The sequence below is a fragment of the Talpa occidentalis genome, unplaced genomic scaffold (genome assembly GCF_014898055.3).
Source record: "Talpa occidentalis isolate TD23 unplaced genomic scaffold, MPIMG_talOcc4v2.1 talOcc4.10, whole genome shotgun sequence".
NCBI classification, from domain to species: Eukaryota; Metazoa; Chordata; class Mammalia; order Eulipotyphla; family Talpidae; genus Talpa; species Talpa occidentalis.
The window spans coordinates 55,249,978-55,270,535 of NW_023600993.1; the positions used below are offsets into that span (position 1 = coordinate 55,249,978).

A 20,558-nucleotide genomic window follows, 5' to 3' on the forward strand; every position below is an offset into this window, starting at 1 on the left:
TCAAAATCACAAAGATATTTCACCTCATACCAATTATAATAGCTATTATCAAGAAGTCAAAAATAATAAGTGTTGGTGAAGATGAGAATAAAAAGGAACACCTATGCACTGTTGATGGAAATGTAACTTTACAGCCACTATAGAAAAAAGTATGTTGTTCCTCAAAAAATTAAAAATAGAGCTACAATATGATCCAGTAATTATGTTCTGAGTATTTGCTCAAAGAATAAAAAACACTAATTTGCTCATCAGCATTATTCACAACCAAGATATGGAAACAACACAAGTGCATAATAACAAATGATTGGATAAAGAAAATGTGATACACACACGCACACATAATGGACTACTACTTAGCCATACAGGAAAAAAAAGACAAAATCATGCCATTTGCAACAACATGGATGGCCCTTGAGAGGGTTATGCTAAGTGAAATAAGTCAAAGGGAGAAAGACAAATACCATACTACTTCACTTATTTGTGCAACATAAAGAAAAACAACAAATAAACAATATAAAACAAAACCTTACACTCTGACACAAACTGTGGTAACCATAACTCATTTTATGAAGCCAGCATTACCTTGATAATAAACTCAGACAAAGAAAATCAAATCACTATCTCTTATGAACAGATGCAAAAATCCTCAAGAAATACTAGCAAACAAGTCCAACAGCAAATTAAGAGGGTTACATACATCATAACCAAGTGAGTTTTATCTCAGGATACAAAAGTGGTTTTATTTTATTTTATTTTATTTTTTATAGAGGCATGTTTTATTTATTTGTTTATTTATTTGTTTGTTTGTTTGTTTATACATGCACTGGGTACAGTCAGAAGCGCGGGAGGGTGAGAGAATTCACCTGAGCCAGAGCGGGGAGCAGAGCAGGCAGAAGGACCGAAGTACACTGCTGAGGGGAGCAGCGGGCGGCAGGAGAGGTCTGCGAGCCATGTGGGACCCTCCTCTGGTGGCCGGGGAGCAGCCGGGGATCGAACCGGCGCCGCAGAGGCCGCGGGCAGCTTCGCAACCCAGCGTTCAACCACTGCACCACCGGGGAGGCCCCAAAGGTGGTTTTATATAAGAAAATCAATGTAATAGGTCACATTAATAGATGACGGGGGGAAAATGATTATTTTCACTGATGCGTTAAAAAGTATTTGGCAAAAACCAACACAATTTTGTCACTAAAAAAGACTCAGAAAACTAGAAGTAGCAATGAACTTCCTTAACATGATAGAGAATATTTGCAAAAATCCCACAAAAACATACTCAATAGTGAAATACTAAAAACCATTCCTCTAGGATCAGGGAAAAACCAAGGATGTCTTTTACCATGTTATTCAGGACTGAATTGGATGGTCTAGCAGAAGACTTAGAAAAGAAAAAAAAAAATTAGAAGGCATACAAACAGGAAGGGGAAAAAAACTCTGTCTCTCTCTACAGATGACAAGATCCTGTATATAGAAAGTCCCAAAGGATCCAAAAGAAAGCTACTAGAATTAGTAATAGGACTCAGTGAAACTGCAGGGCTCAAGATCAATACATAAAAATCAGTACACCAATAATGAATAACCCAAGAGGAAAATTAAGAGAGCAATTCCATCTACAAATACATTTTTTTTTAAAAAAAGGGAATAATGTAACCAAGATGATGAAAGACTTAAATATACACTTACACTGAAAACTAAAACACTCTGATGAAAAGAATTAAACATGGGCCTCCCTGGTGGTGCAAGGGATTAAACACCGCACTATGACTCAATCCACAGCCTCTGCAGCACGAGTTGGATCCTGGGCTGGCCAGGGAGAAACCCACATGGCAAGGCAGACCTCTTCTGTCTCGCACGCTGCTCCCATGAGCAGTGCACTTCAGTCAATCTGCCTATTCTGTTCCCTGCTCTGTCTCTGGTGGATCCTCTCACCCCCCACATCTCTAGCCTGTACCTCAGCTCTTGTATGCATAAATAAATCTTAAAAAAAAAGAATTAAACATGACACAAATAAATGGAAATAGAGCCCATGTTCATAGACTAGAAGATTTAATATTCTTAAAATGTCAATACTGGGCCTCCCTAGCAGCGCAAGGGGTTAAGCACAACACTGTGAAGCTATCTGCAGCTTCCGCAGCACGAGTTCAATTCCCTGGCAGGCCAGCGAGCTACCCATATGGTGCAGCAAACCTCTCCTGTCTTGCCCACTGCTCCCCTCAGCAGTGTATTTCAGTCAGTCTGACTGTTCTGATCCCCACTCTGTCTCTGGTAAATTCTCTCAGCCCCCCACACCTCTGGCCTGTACCCCTGTTTTCCTAAGTAGAAAAGTGATACAAAATTGCAAGGGCCCCAAATAACCAAAGTAATCTTAAAAAGAACACTAAAGCCAGAGAACTTCTTGATTTCAAAACTTACTACAAAGCTGCAGTAATCAAAACAGTGTTGTTATGACACAAAGACAGCATATAGACCAGCAGAGTGGAATTGAGTCCATAAATAAACCCAACATATACAGTCAACTGATTTTCAGAGTACTAATTCCATTCAATGGGAAAAGAATCATCTCTTCAACAGATAGTGCTTAGGCAAGCGGAGTTCCACATGCAAAATAAAATTGGACCCTACTGCACATCACATGCAAAAATTAATTCAAAATGGCTAAACACCTAAGTATAAAAGCTAAAACCATAAAACTCTTGGAAGAAACAGAGAGGTAAATCTTCACATCTCAGATTAAGCAGTAGGTTCTCAGATAAGAGTAGAGCAACATCTGGGCCTCCCTGGTAGTACAGGGGTTAAAGACACAGTGCTGCAACATGAGTTTGATCCCTGGCCAGGGAGTTGACCCACATGGCACAGCAGACCTCTCCTGTCTCCCCGTTGCTCCCCTCAGCAGTGTATTTCAATCAATCCACCTGTTGTGTTCCCCACTCTGTCTCTGGTGAATCCTCTCACCTCCCCCCTCACCTCTGGCCTACACCCCGGTTCTTGTATGCATAAATAAATAAATCTTAAAAAAAAATTAGAGCAAGATCAACAAACATGAATCAAATGGATTTTATCAAAATCAGAAACTTGTTCATTCAAGGAAATTATAAAGAAAGTGAAAAGAAAACATAGCCAACACTTTGAGCTCAGAATTCTTGCCTCCAGAATTGTGTGAAAAACAAACAAAAACATTTCTTTTTTCTTTTTTTTTTTTTTTTTATAGAGGCATGTTTTCTTTATTTATTTATTTGTTTGTTCGTTTTTTGTTTATACATGCACTGGGTACAGTCAGAAGCGCGGGAGGGTGAGAGAATTCACCAGAGCCAGAGCAGGGAGCAGAGCAGGCAGAAGGATCGAAGTACACTGCTGAGGGGAGCAGCGGGCGGCAGGAGAGGTCTGCGCGCCATGTGGGACCCTCCTCTGGTGGCCGGGGAGCAGCCGGGGATCGAACCGGCGCCACAGAGGCTGCGGGCAGCTTCGCAAGCCAGCGCTTAACCGCTGCGCCACCGGGGAGGCCTATAAAACATTTCTTTTGTTTAAGCCAAAAGAAAAAAAAGGGAAAAGACACCCTAGGAATAGGAAATATTTGCAAATCCTCTAGCTAGAAAACCCAGAATAAATTTTAAAAACTACTCCAATTCAACAGCAAAGAGACAAGCAACCCAATTCAAAAAATGGGCAAATAGGGCCTCCCTGGTGGCTTAGGGGTTATTCTCAGCACTACCATGTATCACCCCTGCTGTCTGAGTTTGCTCCCAGGCCAGGGAACTAACCCACATATGGCGCAGCAGACCTCTCCTGTCTTGCCTGCTGCTCCCCCTAACAGTGTATTTCAGTAGATCTTCCTGTTCTGCTCCCCACTGTCTCTGGTGAATCCTTTCACCCCCCTCACCTTTGGCCTACATGCCCGTTCTTCTATATATATAAATAAATAAATATATTTAAAAAATGGTCAAATAGACTTTTCTCCAAAGAATGATTATATACAATTGGCCAGTAAATACATGAAAGGATGGTCAACATCATTAGTCATTAAAGAAATGAAAATGAAGACCACAGTGAAATCACCTCAAACCTACCAGGATGGTAAGATTCTAAAAACAATGGATGATAATAAGAATCTAAAAACAACTAATGACAAGGATGTGGATAAATTGGAACACTTGTACATTGCCTGTGGGTAAAGATGGTATGGCTGCTGTGGGATACAGTTAGTGCTTCCTCAAAAAGCGAGACATAGAATTACCATATGACCAACCAATTTCATTTCTAGGTATGTACAGTTGGTCCCTCTATGTCCTCCAGAGATTGATTTCAGGACCTCCAACGATACTAAAATCCTAGGATGTTCAAGTCCCATATATAAAATGGTGTATTTGCACATAAACTATATATATCTTTTTTTTTTTAAAGTTTTCATGACCTGAACAGGGTCATTTTTTTTTTAAGATTTATTTATTTATTTATACAAGCACTGGGTACAGTCAGAAGCGCGGGAGGTGAGAGAATTCACCAGAGCTAGAGGGGAGAGCAGAGCAGGCAGAATGATGAAGTACACTGCTAAGGGGAGCAGAGGGCGGCAGGAGAGGTCTGCGTGCCATGTGAGACCCTCGCTGGTGGCCAGGGATTGAACCGGCGCTGCAGAGGCTGTGGGCAGCTTTGCAGCCCAGCACTCAACCACTGCGCCACTGGGGAGGCCCCATAAACTATATATATCATTTAAATCATCTCTGGTTTACAGATAATAACAACATAAATGCTATGCAAATAGTTTTTACATTGTATTATTTAGGGAACATGACAACAAAAAGTTGGTACATGTTTAATATAAATGCAACCAATGTATGCCCTAACTACATGGTAGGTACTTTCAATTTGTGATTGGCTGAAACCATGATATGGAACTCAGAGATACAAAAGGTCAACTATATACAAATTACCAAAATAAAAGTAGTAGTCAACAAACACTTATTAAAAACTTAGTCATTGTAGCATTGTTTACAACAGCCAAAAGGTGGAAACAACCCAAGCATCTATCAATGGATGAATGTGGTATAACATACAAATGTGAATATATCTAGACAATGGGTATTATTCAGTCATAAAAAAGGAAATGCCTGACACCTTATAACATAATGATGAACCTTGAGGACATTATGTTGAGTGGAATAGAAAACATAAAAGAGGGCCTCCCCTGGTGGCACAGTGGTTGAGCGCTGGGTTGCAAAGCTGCCCGCGGCCTCCGCAGGCAAGGGTCCCACATGGTGCGCAGACCTCTCCTGTGGAGCCCACTGCTCCCCTCAGCAGTGTATTTCGTCAGTCTGCCTGTTCTGTTCCTCACTCTGGCTCTGGTGAATCCTCTCACCTCCCGGGCATCTGGTCTGTACCCCGGTTCTTGTATAAATAAATAAATCAATCTTTAAAAAAAAAAAACATAAAAGAGCAAATACTGTGTGATTTCTCTTATTATAAGTAGCTAGAATAGCCAAATTTAAAGACAGATAGTAGAGTTACCAACAGAGAAGGGAGAGAGGAAGGGAATGGGAAGTTATTGCTTATAGTGGTTTCATGATATAATTTCATGAATAATTAACATCACTTGACTGTACTTTAAAAAGGTTAAAGTGACCAAACTTTTTTCTTATATTTTACAAGAAATACACTGATGTTTGTTCCTTGGTTTCTCCATATCCAAATACTTGTCCGACACATCAGCCCAACTGTGCCTTTGCAAGTACTTAACACTCCCTACTTAACCATCTTACCTGTCTTTTCCTTTAGAAATTGCTCTAATTCTGTATTATCCCCCACAAGAGGGTGGTAAGTCTATGTCTGAGTTCCTAGCCAAATGGGTATTTGTGTCCTCTATGAACTAGCCTGCAGTCAGATTGCTACCCCATTCGCTCCATATCTGCTGTTATGCCTCATGACATAGTCCATGTCTTTAAGTTGTTGGGAACATACCTAGCACGAGAGTCTGTAACAGCGTTTCCCCGAGGTCAAGTTACTTGGATGCCACCTTCAAATTAATTTCTAGTTAATGGCGTTTAAATGGAACTACAAAAGAAAACTTGTCATTACTGTAAATGGAAAAACTGTACTATTTGCCACAAACAACAAAGATAAACTATCAGAAATCATGAAGACAAAGCAGCTTAAGTTATAGTTTTGGTTACAGCCCACCAAAATTTTCAAGGCCAAGGTATGATCCATCAAATAGGGAAAGAAGGGCCTCCCTAGTGGCTCAAGGGGTTACTATGAAGCTATCCGCAATCACTGCAGCACGAGTTCCATCCCCGACCAAGGAGCTGACCAACCTGGCGCAGCACTCCTCTCCTGTCTCATCTGCTGCTCCCCTCAGCAGTGTAGTTCAGTCAATCTGCCTGCTCTGCTCCCCACTCTGTCTCTGGTGAATCCTCTCACCACCACCACCCCCACCTCTGAGAGGCTGTACCCCAGTTCTTGTATGCATAAATAAATCTTTTTAAAAAAAGGGAAAAGAAAGAAAAAGAATGGATTTAAAGACACATTAGCATAAATGAGACTTTCCTTGCTTTACTGAAGACCGAGGAACTGCAGCGGACTTTCTCCGAAAGTGATTTACCGTATTTCTTCAACTGAGATACCTTTTCTCCCATTTCATAATAGGGATACCTGCTAGCAGCAGCGTTTTTCGTAGCATACAAGACAAAATCTGGCTGTCTATGAACAGCATGGCACGCAGTCCGCGCGACCGCTGAGCCCACTCTAGTATCCGAAGGCGCACTGTGGCCTACACACCCACGCGGGACGCCGGAGACCCCCTGGCCTCCAACCGCCACCACCCGTGGAGCCCTAACATGCAGCGAGGACCAAGGAGCTCCCTTTGTGTGGCAACACAGCGCAGGTCTGCTCCGCTCTCTTTGTGAAAGTCCCTACAGCCCTCTGCCGGGTATAACCCGCCCCCAGGTAGTTTGAATAGCGGGGCTCCGCTGCCCTGAAGAACACTGGGCGGGCGAGACTGGCGCGGTGTTGTGACGTCATGGCCCCGCCCACAGCCCAGGGGCGCACTTCCCCTCCCGGGGCGGATCTGCGTGCTGACGCCACACGCCGGGGCGGGGCCGAGAGTTTGGTGCCCCGGAGCGGGGTGTCGGCGCTTGGTTCGGGTGGAGCTGTGCGGGAGACAGGTAAGCGCTAGCTGCCGCCGGCCCAGCTCGGTGTAGGGGACTCCGTGTCCGCCGGGCAGGGTCAAGAGTCGCGGCAGAGGACGAAGCGTCCATGCCCTTGTTATCCCTGGCGCTGCAGTGACAGGGAGTGAAGCTGGATAGAGCGGGGCTGGCGGAGGGGGGCTGTGGGCGGGACGGGGCCTGACAGACGGGCGTGGCAGTCAATGGCGCGTCGGGCGCCGCCGGGCAGGCGGAGATTGGCGGGGGCGGGGGTCGCGCGGGGCGCGGAGCGGCGCGCCATTGGTTGTGGCGACCCGGGGCCGAGCCGCGCGGCGGATGTGAGGGAACGGGCGCCAGCGCCAGAGTGACCCCCAAGGTCGGGAGGTGTCACGTGGTGGCCTCCAGGTCGTGTCCTCTGCGGGCTTCCACTTGATCCCGGGGTTCCCGGGCGTCCTTGATAAAGCGGCCTGGGGCTCCGGGCCACCCCGCTACCCGGGCACGCACAACTTGGGCGGGTCTGTTTTGGCCGCCCCTGCGCCCCCGTGGTGACGCCCTGGTGTGTAGATTGCCCTGCAGCGTTCCCCCGTACTTGGTACCGTGCTGTATCCAGCACCCCGCCATACTCAGTACCTGTCGTGCTCATCCTTCTCCCAGTGTATGACACCCTTGATGAACAGATGACCCTGCACCATCCCCGCTGTGTTCGACCTTCTTTTGAAGGTTTCATTGCCCTTGTTGCGGTGAAGCATGTTTCCTGGAGGAACACATTAATCGTGCACCTTTCTCTTTGGCAGTTATCTGTCGCGAATGTACGTTGTGTAGCTCAACTTAGTAGAAAATTGGTGGCGAGGCTATGAGTCGACAAGAACCTGCTCTTCTCCCTTTTACCTTGAAGAGATATGTCTGAGGTGTGAACTCTATTGGAATTTCTCCGTGACTTGTTCTTGCAGTCCTGTACGTTGAAGTAAGGACTGTAGGACTATTGCTAAAATGCTTACATTGCTTTCCGCAACATAGAATGAGTGCCCTGGCTCCTAGCTTTGTTTGCACTTGTTGTACGATGTGCAGCAAACTGTAGTTTTTCCTGTGCAGCTCTACCTCATGTGAAAATAAATCATATTATTCTGGCTTCGCAAATTAGCTGAGTACAAGATCTTGGAGAGTGGGAAAAAGGTCAGAATATCCTGATTTTTTTTTTTAACAATTTCCACATTTCAACTATTATTTCCTTCTTAACAGCTCTTTTGAGCTACATCATCAGGTACCATACAATTCACTCATTCAAAGTATACCATCAAGTAAACAAGTGGTTTGTGTGTAGTCACAATTATGCAATGGTTACCACAAATCAATTACTTTTACAACTAACAATAATTTCAGAAGTTTGAAAATCTGTTGGTTTCATTTAAACTTGAATGCAGTTTATAAATACCAAATGTCATATATATTATATGTATATCACATAATTGTATATATGCATATATGCTCCTGCTTTAAAAAAAAATCTCACTCTTCAATGACCCACTTGAAAAAAATATCATACCATTTACCTCTTAAATAGTCAGGTACTTTTTTGGAGATAATTGCAATTGTTGAGAAATTTATTTTGAGGATTGTGCAATTTAGAGAAATCCATTTTTTGCAGGTATAGCAAATTATACACAGATCTCAGTATCTTCTTAACAGGTTCCCTCTCATAACATTTTGCAACAACTGTAATACAATATTGCAGCCAGATATTGACATTGATAATAGTCAAGATTCTGAACATTTTTATCACCACAAGAATCTCTCCTTGCCTTTTTAGTCACATGTACTTCCTTCCTGCCTTCAGCTCCTTTGCTCCTGGCAACCACAAAATCTGTTCTCCATTTCTATAATTTTAGCCTGGCAAGACTATGTATAAAGAGAATTATATAGTGTGTAACCTTTTGGGATTAGCTTTTTCCACCCAGCATAATTCTCTGGAGATGCAGGCAAGTTAAAGTCTGTATCTGTAGTTTATTTCTTTTTATGCCCTAAAAGTCCTGTACGTTGCAGGACTGTGCCAATTGATTTCAACATCTGGGTTGTTTCCATTTTTTGGCTATTATGAATAAGACTGCTATAAACATTCATATACAGGTTTTTATGTGAACCTAAGTTGTTATTTCTTTGGGAAAAACTGCCAGGATTGCAATCATTAGTCACACGATAGTTTCACTAGGTCACATAGGTAGTTGCATGTTTCGTTTTTTAAGAAATAGCTGATAGATTTTCCAGAGTGGCTGTACCATTTTACGTTCTCAAGAGTAATGTATTTGTGATCCAGTTTCTCCACATCATTGCCAGCATTTGGTGATGTTTCTATTTATTTTAGTCATCCAAATCTATGTGTAGTGGTGTCTTTTGGTATTAATTTACATTATTCTGAAGGCTGGTATATTGAACATCTTTTCATTTGCTTGTTTGCCATCTCTGTATGCTTTTTGGTAAAATGCCTGTTCTTTGCCCATTTTGTCATTGGGTCTTTTTAAAGAAGTTTTGAGTTTTGAGTATTCCTTATGTTCTAGATATACTGATCCTCTTGTTAGATATGTTTTGCAAATATTTTCTCCTGGTCTATAGCTTGTCTATTTATCTTCTTGAAAGGGATATTTTGCAGAGCAAAAGTTTTTAATTTGGTTGAAGTCCAATTTGTCAGTTTAGTCTTGATCATGCTTTTGGTATCAAGTCTAAAGACCTTTTGCCCAGTTGTTGTTCCTGATGACGCATATACCTTTCTAAAAGTTTCATAGTTTTGTGTTATACACTTAAATGTGGGGGCCATTTATAGTTAATTTCTATATAAAGTGTAAAGTCTAGGTTGAATGGGTTTTCTTTTTTTTTTTTTTTTTTTTTTAAGATTTATTTATTTATTTATACAAACATTGGGTACAGTCAGAAGCGCGGGAGGGTGAGAGAATTCACCAGAGCCAGAGCAGGGAACAGAGCAGGCAGACTGACAAAGTACACTGCTGAGGGGAGCAGCGGGCGCGGCAGGAGAGGTCTGCTGCGCCATGTGGGACCCTCGCTGGTGGCCGGGGATTGAACCCGCACTGTAGAGGCTGTGGGCAGCTTCGCACCCCAGCACTCAACCAGTGCGCCACCAGGTGAGGCCCACTTGTAGTTTTCTTTAGCACTTTTCTTGGCAACCATAGTTTCTCTGATAAGAAATACACTATATGCTATTAAATTTTTTTGTCTAGTTTCAAAATCTTTCTTATGATGTATCTTGGAGTGGGTTTCTTTGGGTTTATTCTATTTGGAATTTGCTTAAACATCTTGAATCTGTCAATTTATAACTTTTGCCAAATTTGGGACATTTTCAGCCATTACTATTTGCATACTTTTTTAGCCCCTCCCTTTCTTTTCCTGGAATTAGAATGACCTTTTTTTTTTTTTAAAGATTTATTTCATTATTTTGCATACAATAGCCAGAGGTAGGCCAGAGCTGTACTGGGGTGAGAGGATTCACCAAAGACAGTGGGGAGCAGGGCAGGTGGACTAACTGAAATATACTGCTGAGGGGAGCAGCGGGTGAGATAGGAAAGGTCTGCTGTGCCATGTGGGTAGCTCCCTGGCCGGGGATCAAACTCAGGCTGCAGTGGCTGCCCACAGCTTCATAGTGCTGAGACTTACCCCTTGTGCTGCCAGGGAGGCCCAAGAATGACATATTCATGTCATAACATCTTTGGTTATAGTCCCAAATATTCCTGAGGCCCTGTTTGTTTGTGTTTTAGTCTGTTGTCACTGTTGTTCAGTTTGGGTAACTTCTTTTGTTCTATCTTCATGTTCTTTGTTTTTCTTGTTTCTTCTGTTCTGCAGTTTAACCCATCTACCAATTTGGGGGAAGTGTGTTTTTGTTTTGTTTTTTTATCATTGTATTTTTAGTTCTGATAATTTATATCTTCTGTTTCTTGGTAAGGATTCTTAGTTTTCATTTGTTTCAAGCATCTTCCTAGTTGCTCATGCAGCATTTTGATTATGGTTCCTTTAAAATCTTTACCAAATGACTCTAACATCTGTCATCTTGTTGGTGTCTATAGATTGTCTTTGTTTGTTTCAGTTGAGATCATTCTGGATCTTGATGTAATGACTATCTTTCAGTGTAATTGAACATTTTGGTTGTTGTTTTATGAGACTTTGGATTTTATGTAAATCCAAGTAGAGCAGAATAGGTTTCTTCTGACACTGCTGGGGGTGAGGGATGCTGCCATGTTTCTTTTGTAGCTTGTGGAATCCAGCCTCCCCACCCGGTCTTCTTGGTATCTTGGAGAGGGATTCCTTGTTACTGCTTTGTGGGTGTAAGTTCCCCATTAGTACTTTGTAATACTATCCTGCCTGGGTAGGGAGGGGTGCTTCCCTGTTCCTTGTGGGTGGGAGTAGAATCTAGGCTCGCCTTCTGGTCTCCACTGGTATCAGGAGTAAGCAGTAGAGGTGGGGTTCATTGTCAGCTAGTAGTGATGAAAGTCCCGGCTCTCTGAGACCAGCTACGGTGGGGATGGGCCATAGTGTGTTCTGTGTTCACTGCAGTAGTGTGGTTATTTTCTAAAAGTGTTCTGTCCCACCAGATTGCCCATCCTCATCCTTTGGGTAGAGAGAGCAGGCATTTTGTTGTATCTTTTTTTTGTTTGAATTACTTGGCATTTTTGGTTGCCAGCTTTTCTAGGACCTGGCTTGGGATATAGGAAGCAAAAAGAAAATAGAGAACTCAATGCTGTGATTCTTTCTTTTTCTTCCTTCCTTCCTTCCTCCCTTCTTCTTTTTCCTTTTCTCTCTCTCCCTCCCTTCCCTGTATTTTCCTTTGGGCACTGAAGTCCTTTCCCAGGCTCTCTTATTTCAGAGTCTTTTCTTTTAAAAGTAGCATCTCGCGTTTTTAACAGCATTTGGCAGAAGGAAGTCCTATATGTTATCTTAAAATTTTAATAAATATTAACAAATATCCTTCCTAGCAATAAAGATTTAATAATGTGTACTCTAGCCAATGCTTTTCATAAGTTTCTATTTACCCACGCTTAGATGACTGTGTTCTGGGGCACCTCTGGTCACATGATGCTGCTCTGGGTGAGGTCTACATCTGCCTTCAGACCCAGGCATTGAAGCTTGTTCAGGGTTCTGATTCTGAGGTAGAAGTCCCTCCCAACCAAAGATAAAGTCCGTGATCTGGCTGTCATTCTACTCCATATTAACTCATGTTTAAGTTTGGAAACTTGGGAACTTGAGCTTTATAAAAAAGATTTTTCTTAAGTTGTAATTCTTTAGTCATGGGGATACTTTCAAAGTGGGCCAAATGCTTTCATGTTTGTATGATAGTTCTTTTTTCCCCTCAAAAAAGCTTTTATACAAAGGAAACAGGAGGAATTGCTGTCTTCATTTTATGGTGAGGGAAACCAAAGCCAGATCTAGTAATGTGTTTAAGGCTCATACAGTCATTGTCACAGCCTGTTTGCCCTGCAGGCTCAACCATCATTTCCAACTAGTAATGGCAAAATTCCTTTGCAATTTAAAAGTAATCCTCAAAAAAAAAAAAAAAAAAAATCCTCACTACCTCCCTACCCCACAGTTTTTTTTTCAATGAGGCATCAAAAGTGAAAAATGTTGGGCCTCCCTGGTGGTGCAGAGGTTGAGCACTGGGCTGCGAAGCTGCCCGCAGCCTCTGCAGCGCAGATTCGATCCCCAGCCTCTGGCGAGGGTCCCATATGGCATGCAGACCTCTTCTGCCACGCCCGCTGCCCCCCTCAGCAATGTACTTCGTCGGTCTGCCTGTTCTGCTCCCTAGTCTGGCTGAATTCTCTCACCCTCCCGCGCTTCTGACTGTACGCAGTGCTTGTATAAATAAACCTTAAAAAAAAAAAAGTGAAAGATGTTGAAATCTTTGAAATTCCCTATCAATAAGATGAGCTGAAATCTGTGCTCTCTCTGTATGTAAGTACTTGGTATCACTGCTGAAACTAAAATAATTGCAGATATGGAGTAATAGCCACAGGTGTATAGCAATTGTTGTCTTCTAGATTCATCAGAAGGATCTTAATAAGTCAGAAAAGGAAAAAAAAAGAAAAAAATGGAAAATATTTTCAAGATGAGTTCTTTTAAAGTTGTCAGGCAACAGACAGACAACAATCACTTATTGGTGTGTGCTGTTTTCTTTCAGACTCATTTCCTGTGTATCTGCACAGGGTGGTTTTACTAGACATTGCCTCTTTAATTATCCCTCTGCCTAGTCAACATTACATTGGCAGGTGATACAATTCTGTGTATAAGGAGGTGGTGAGTTGTGTGTTGCCTGACTCATGAAGGTTCAGGAACAGATAAAAAAAGTTCTATTTTATTTCAGCTTATAGTTTCCAAAGAGCAGGGCACTGAACTTTTAAAAACACATTTTGCTTTGGTTTTTACTTGTTTTCAATCTTTTCTCAAATGTATAGGTTTATACTTTCATCTTGAAAGTAATGGGTTACAAATAGTGTTTGTTTTTGGACTCTATCAGTGTTGATAGGTTCTCAAATTTTTTCTTTTTCTTTTTCTTTTTAAAGATGTATTTATTTATTTATACAAGCACTGGGTACAGTCAGAAGCACGGGAGGGTGAGAGAATTCACCAGAGCCAGAGTGGGGAACAGAACAGGCAGACTGACGAAATACACTGCTGAGGGGAGCAGGGGGTGCAGCAAGAGAGGTTTGTCGCACCATGTGGGACCATTGCTGGTGGCCAGGGATCAAACCGGCGCTACAGAGGCTGCGGGCAGCTTCGCAGCCCAGCACTCAACCACTGCGCCACCAGGGGAGGCCCTCAAATTTTTTCTTACATATTTTTTTCTTAAACAATTTTGAGATAAAATTCATATACCATATAATTCACCCACTTAAATTGTGCAGTTGAATGTTTTCAGTATATTAGAAGGTTGTGCAACCATAATATAGTTTTAGACCATTTTCATCACCCCTAAACAGAACCTCCATACTGCCATTAATAATCTCATCTTATACCTCTGCCCCCAGCCCTAGTCGTCATAAATGTAGTTTATCTACATTTATGTAGATAAATTTGGCTGTTCTGAATATTTCATTATCAATGAAATCATACATTGTTTTTGTGAATGACTTTACCAGTATTTCATTCCTTTTTATTGCTTAATGTTCTGTTTGTTATATGATTATAACACATTCTATATACCCATTCATCACTTGACAGACATTTGAGTTGTTTCCACTTTATGACTGGTTTGAATACACTGCTGTGAACTTTTATGTACATATTTTTGTATGGACATGTTTTTATTTTCTCATGGTTTTGTACCTAGGGGTAAGATTGCTGAGTCATATGGTCCTCTGTTTAACTTTTTTTTTTTAACAAGAGAACAAATCCACTTTTATTTATTGGCTTTTCAGTAGTTTTAGCCCTGGAGAGGTACAGCATTACATGGAGTCTGTGTCCTGTGACCTTAGCAGGAAGTTTGCTTTGGAATTTGACTCAGACCATGCCACTGTTTCCATGGGTATACATTACCTTTCTCTAGGTTGTTCTAGTATTATTCACTATGTTATCTTTGCTTTGTATGCATAAGTGTATCTCTTCCCTAGATAGAATTCAGTTTCATCTCGAGCATAAACATTTTCAATTTTAAGAAGAGCCATCTATTCCCTCTGGTTCCAGAGATACCTCTTGTAGCCAGCAAAAATGACCTCCACCACAACCTTCCAGCCATATTTTAGAAGTCTGCTCCCAACAGGACTCCACAGTCTCCCAAAATCTATGTTTAACTTGTTGAGGAATTGCCAAACTTTCCCCAAAGTGGCTGTACAAGCTGATATTCCACCCAGAATTGTATGAGGGTTCTAATTTCTATGTGTTTTCACCAACATTTGTTATTTTTTTTTTGTTTGTGTCTAGTCTAGTGGGCATGAAGTGATAGCTTGTGGTTTTTGTTTACGTTTTTAAAGACATGTTATTGGTCATTTGTATATATTTGGCAAAATATCTTTTCGTGTCCTTTGCCTATTTTTGATTGGGTTATTTTTCTTTTCATTGTTGAGTTATAAGAGTTCTTTGTATGTTCTGTATAAAAGTCCCTTATCAGTTATATAACTTGCAGATATTTCCTTTGTTTTTCTCTTTTCTTGATGGTGTCCTTTGAAGCACAGAAGTTTTTATTTTGATGAAGTCTGATTTTTTTTTCTTGTTTGTATTTTTGTGGTGTCCTAAGAATCTATTGCCTGAGTTAATGATTTACTCCATTATAACTTGGAAGTACAAAACTTGTAAGAGTTTTCAGTCTTACATTTAGGTTGTCAATCCATTTTGGGTTAATTTTGTAGAAAGTGTGAGGTAGGGGTCTAATTTCATTCTTTTACATATGGAACTCCAGCTGTCCCATCACCATATTAAAGACTGTTTCTCCCCCCCCATAAGGTTTTTTGACTCCTTGTCAAATATTTTCTTCTAAACCAAAAACGAGAATACTTGAACTTATTGGAAAATACAAGACTTTCATGAAAGTGTTTGAATAATTGAATATCTCTACCAAATGATGCAAATACTCCTAAAATCGACTCTGGAATTGGAAAGATAGCTATCCACCCAAATCTGAAATGTAAAGTTAGTGTCTGTTCTCTGGGTCCATCAGATCATGAACAGAGAACAGCTGTTCCGGCCATCAAGGGTAGAAGATAGGGGATGTTGAACCTTCTGCTAAAGGACAACTTTTTTGATGAGTCATCTTCAGGGAAGTTTGAAAATAGCTGACCTATCTTGATTGTAGTACTGGGCAGCACGGAGTTATTTGCAAATTCAATGACTGCCAGTAGCTAGAGGACATGGTTTACTTGCAGTATCATCTTGGGAAGACAACTTTGGGAAAAATAGATAAAATGGGCAGTTTTGTGTCTTTCAGTGTAGGTCCTGTTGATTGGGATTATTAAATAACAAAAATCTAATGGAGTTAATTTTTAAAATCTAATTGACTTTATTAAATGATTAATAAATCAAATAGCATCCCATCTAGCATGTAGGAAAGTGCTCTGAAATACTGTATAATGTGAAAGGTTTTTATAGGCAGAAAAAGGACAAGATAAGGGGGCAGGGAATTATTTCAGGCTTAGGTAACTGCCCATGGGGAATGAAAAAGGTCTTGTGACAGATTATCTCATCTTCTTTGGGTAATGGAAAAAATTGCTTCAGTGGTGCTGACCAGAAAATTCCGTACTGGGCAGTTAAGACTACATTGCTGGAGGAGATTGAAGCTGCAATTAGGTTAGATATTTTGTCTTACTGGGCTTACACAGTGACTCCATTTTGGGACTTGCAGCTGAATAATAACAGATAGTTAATGGAGTTGATAATGATGTATATTCTAGGAGAAAAACCTTACTCAAGAAATGATTGAATATTTCAACCTGCCTAGATAATAATGACCTTGAAAGGGTGGGGGGGGAATGAACATTTTCCTTTGGACCTGGATAACTTTTAGAAATTAACATGAAAGCAACATCAGTAATAGTAATTTTTGCCCTCAATATCTTTGACTTTGTCTGCCTTAAATTTATTAATGGGGAAAATTGGAGTGTAGTTGAAGATCCTAAGAATTACCAAATTTACTTAAAATAGATTACTTAAAAAGATTTATTTATTTATACATACAGGAACTGGGGTACAGGCCAGAGTTGTGGGGGATGAGAGGATTCACCAGAGACATAGTGGGAAACAGAACAGGCGGATTGACTGAAATACACTGCTGAGGGGAGGAGTGGGTGAGTCAGGAGAGGTCTGCTGCACCATGTATGTAGCTCCCTGGCTAGGGATCGAACTTTTGCTGCAGTAGCTGCAGCAAGCTTCATATGTTGTGTCTTAACCCCTTGTGCCACCAGGGAGGCCCTAAAATAGATTACTTTTAATGTAAAAAAAAGTCATAAGGATTAAGATTGCATTCTGTAACTATATACGAAAGGTATGTGTTCATTTTTTAAAAAAGATATTTTTGCAGACAAGAACTGGGGTACAGGCCAGAGATGTGGGGGAAGAAAGGATCTACCAGAGACAGAGTGGGGAACAGAACAGGCAGATTGACCGAAGTACACTGCTGAGGGGAGCAGTGGGAGAGTCAGGAGAGGTCTGCTGCGCCATGTGGATTGCTCCCTGGCAGGCAAGGGATTGAACTTGTGCTGCAGTGGCTGCGGACAGCTTCATAGGCTGTGTCCCAACCCCTTGCACTACCAGGGAGGCCCTATGTGTTCATTTTTAAGGAACAATTGTTTGTCCTTTAGCTTGTTTTTAAAGCATATATTCTGCTTTCCCCCTTGTTGCCTGTTTTTCCCAGCAGCAGAGCAGGCAGCACACTCTTGAAGTCTCTCCTTTTTGTCCTTTGTACTCATTCTGATCTTGTTGCACAAGAGGAAAGGGTCTTATAAACAGTACAGAAGATATTGTATGCACTGTTTCTGGGTAATTCACAGCTTGTTTCAAAGCTTCAAGTAGGTGTGGAGGTAAGGGGTAAGTCCACCTTCACAAACAGGACACTTGCTTTAAGGCGAATTCATGAGCAAGCATGTCTTAGACCATAAAGCACACTATCCTGGGTAGAGGACTGCCATGAGCCCTGTACCTCTGGCCCTAAGGGTCCCCCAGGGCCCCTTTTCTGTGACACAAAAGTGCTCTGGGACAACTGGGATTTTTTTTTTTTTTCATGGAAGAACTGGGGTACAGGCCAGAGGTGTGGGAGTGAGAGGATTCACCAGAGACGGAGTGGGGAGCAGAACAAGCCGATTGACTGAAATACACTGCTGAGGGGAGAAGCGGGAGAACCAGGAGAGGTTTTCTGTGCCATGTGGGTTAGCTCCCTGGTCAGGGATAGAACTCAGGCCACAGTGGTGAGACACATAGTGCTGAGACTTAACCCCTAGGCCACTAGGGAGGCCCACAGCTGGGATTCTTTAAGGAAGAGGACCTGCAGTGTCCTTGTCCCCTCTTGACAGCCCAAGGGTATGCTGGATTCTTGGAAGTGATTTAAGATCCTCTGGGAACATCTAAATTCGTTCTATTCTGACAGGCACATCACTTTCTCTTATAAAAGAACAGTTTTTGATAGCCATAGATTATGTTTAGTCAAGATCATAGAGTATAAACTCCAGTCAAAGCAGAAGTAAGTAAATGGAACCCATCTCCTCTCCCACCTTCTCCTTCTTCATGTACCCCCAACTCCTACTCTTCCCCCTCTACCTTAGTCTAGTCTCTCTGACTTTTCCCTCCCTCTCCAGCCTTCATATGCTGTTGCTCAAGAGCCAGACAGTTCCTGGTAGGTAGAACTGGGACTTTGCTGTCAGAAAGACCTCTTAGATCCTGGCTGTGCTATTAATGGCCCTATGACCATGGGGAACCTTTAAAGAAGCTGAAACAGAGAAATGCGGTCTGGAAAACAAAAGAACCTCATCTCTTCCTGCTAAGGAATTTGTGGACCTCATAAAAAGTCCTAACAAGTTGCTGACAGTAGAGCTGTACAGGGCAAATGTGCTATGTGCACATTCCTTTTTAACCACTTTAAAACCTCCTCTGGTTCTCTAGTGCTTATGAAAGTGGCCAGACTCCATATGTGATAGTCAGGACCCTTCCTTTTCCTGTCCAGTATCAAATGATTCTTGTTCTTCCCATGTGTTTCTTCATACTTTCCCACCTATCTTTTCTCCTCCTGCAAGTTTCTTCTCAGTAGTCTTACTGCTAAAATGCTTTAGCTTTTAACTTTAAATGGTTTAACTTTTTTTTTTTTTTTTTGTACAGCCTGTCGTGAGAAACTTCAGGACTCCAGAATGTTTCACTTAAGGACTTGTGCTGTTAAATTGAGGCCGTTGACGGCTTCCCAGACTGTTAAGACATTTTCACAAAACAGACCAGCAGCAGCTAGGACGTTTCGGCAGATTCGGTGCTATTCTGCCCCCGTTGCTGCAGAGCCCTTCCTCAGTGGAACTAGTTCAAACTATGTGGAGGAAATGTACTATGCCTGGTTGGAAAACCCAAAAAGTGTACACAAGGTAAGACTTGGAGGAGTGGGCATCATCATCATGTGTTTGGTGTTGTGGCCTGATGTGGGCTGACTGTCCCAGGTAAGTGCATGCCAGGCTTTCCGACAAGCCCCGAGGAAGCAGACGCACAGGCAGAGCAGCTGCTGGGAGCGCCTACCAACTTGATTCCTATGTAACAGTCCCAGCTCGACCATCAGAACCAGACCCAGCAGGAGCTGCCTTCCTCAGAGGGGCCTTCCCCTCTTGCTTGATGTGCCACATACTTGAGATCTCGGTTCCTGCGCCAACTACATGATGAAGCCCATTAGGATATGAAAACACAGTCACACCGCTTCCAGGATGTCTGCAAACCTGCTGCTGATGGAGATGTTGGAGAAAGAATACACATGGAAAGAGTGACCCCAAGCACGCCCGTCCATCCCACAGCCCCAAGAACACCTTAAAATTATCTCATGTAATTGCTGTATAAATGACCTTTTAGAGCATTACACTCATGTTTTTCTTCTATATTTGAGAGTAAATTCCACAAAGACTTCTTTCTGATTTCTCTGTGTTACCTAGATGGCACTTCCTTCTTAGCACCTCTCTCTATGCTATTGCTTGTCATAGGGTATGCCTAGAGGCAGAATTTCTTCATGGTGTTTATTCAGTGAATATTTATGGATTTGATAACCACTCTTGATTTTCAGGTCAGACAGCTGCCCCAGTGCAGGTGCTAAAAGGTGGATACCTAAATTACTCAACCTCATTTGTAAGGCTGTGGATGATTTAAGGGAAATCTCAGTTTGTGCGTAATGTTCAGTGTCTGGCACAAAGGGAATACTCAGTGGAGGTTGGTTTTCATCACCATTAATTTGGCCTCTTTACTCTTGAGTTGTAGGGTCTTATCATCAAAAGGCAGTTCGCTTCCCTTGGGCCCCTGTGAATAAATTCTACCCTGAAGTGGCAGTAACATTTTAAACTGGAAACTTCTTTGGCAGCAGGAACCACCAGCCCTGTTTCTTTGGGAATACTGCCTCTTGTTCTGAACCTCATTGCTCAACAGAGGGGGACATCTAGCTGGTCCTTCCCTGTTTTCATGGCAACCTAAACGTCACTTCACTCCCTGAGCAGGATAAGACCTCGTCTCCCTAAGAGGAGATCTCGGATCTCTTTCCCTGGTCCCTGGCAGGTGGGATAGATTATCTCTAGAGTAAACCTAATTTAGAGTTCCAAGTCAGATTGTTATCTTCTTCCCAGGCCTGTCCCTTTGCTTGAATTTCCCCCAGCATAATCCTTTTGTGGAACTAAGTCTTCTTAAGTTACATTTGCTTTTAGAGAAAGTAACTTTTCGTAAGGTAAGGGGGGGAGGGATCTGAGTGTGATGGCAGTGGATTGCCATGGGAGAAGCACACTATTGCTCTGT

General features: G+C 42.0%; 1 protein-coding gene across 2 annotated transcripts in view; it reads left to right on the forward strand.

The window, feature by feature from the left end:
• Nucleotides 1-7,049: 7,049 nt before the first annotated feature.
• The window catches only part of OGDH (oxoglutarate dehydrogenase), a 78,070-nt gene continuing 64,561 nt past the window's right edge, over nt 7,050-20,558 (forward strand). For both annotated transcript variants that reach the window (XM_037493072.2, XM_037493063.2), the window contains exons 1-2: nt 7,050-7,145; nt 18,912-19,162. In XM_037493072.2, the coding sequence (XP_037348969.1) occupies nt 18,941-19,162 (222 nt within the window). In that variant the 5' untranslated portion in view covers nt 7,050-7,145; nt 18,912-18,940. The remainder of the gene's footprint in view (nt 7,146-18,911; nt 19,163-20,558) is intronic.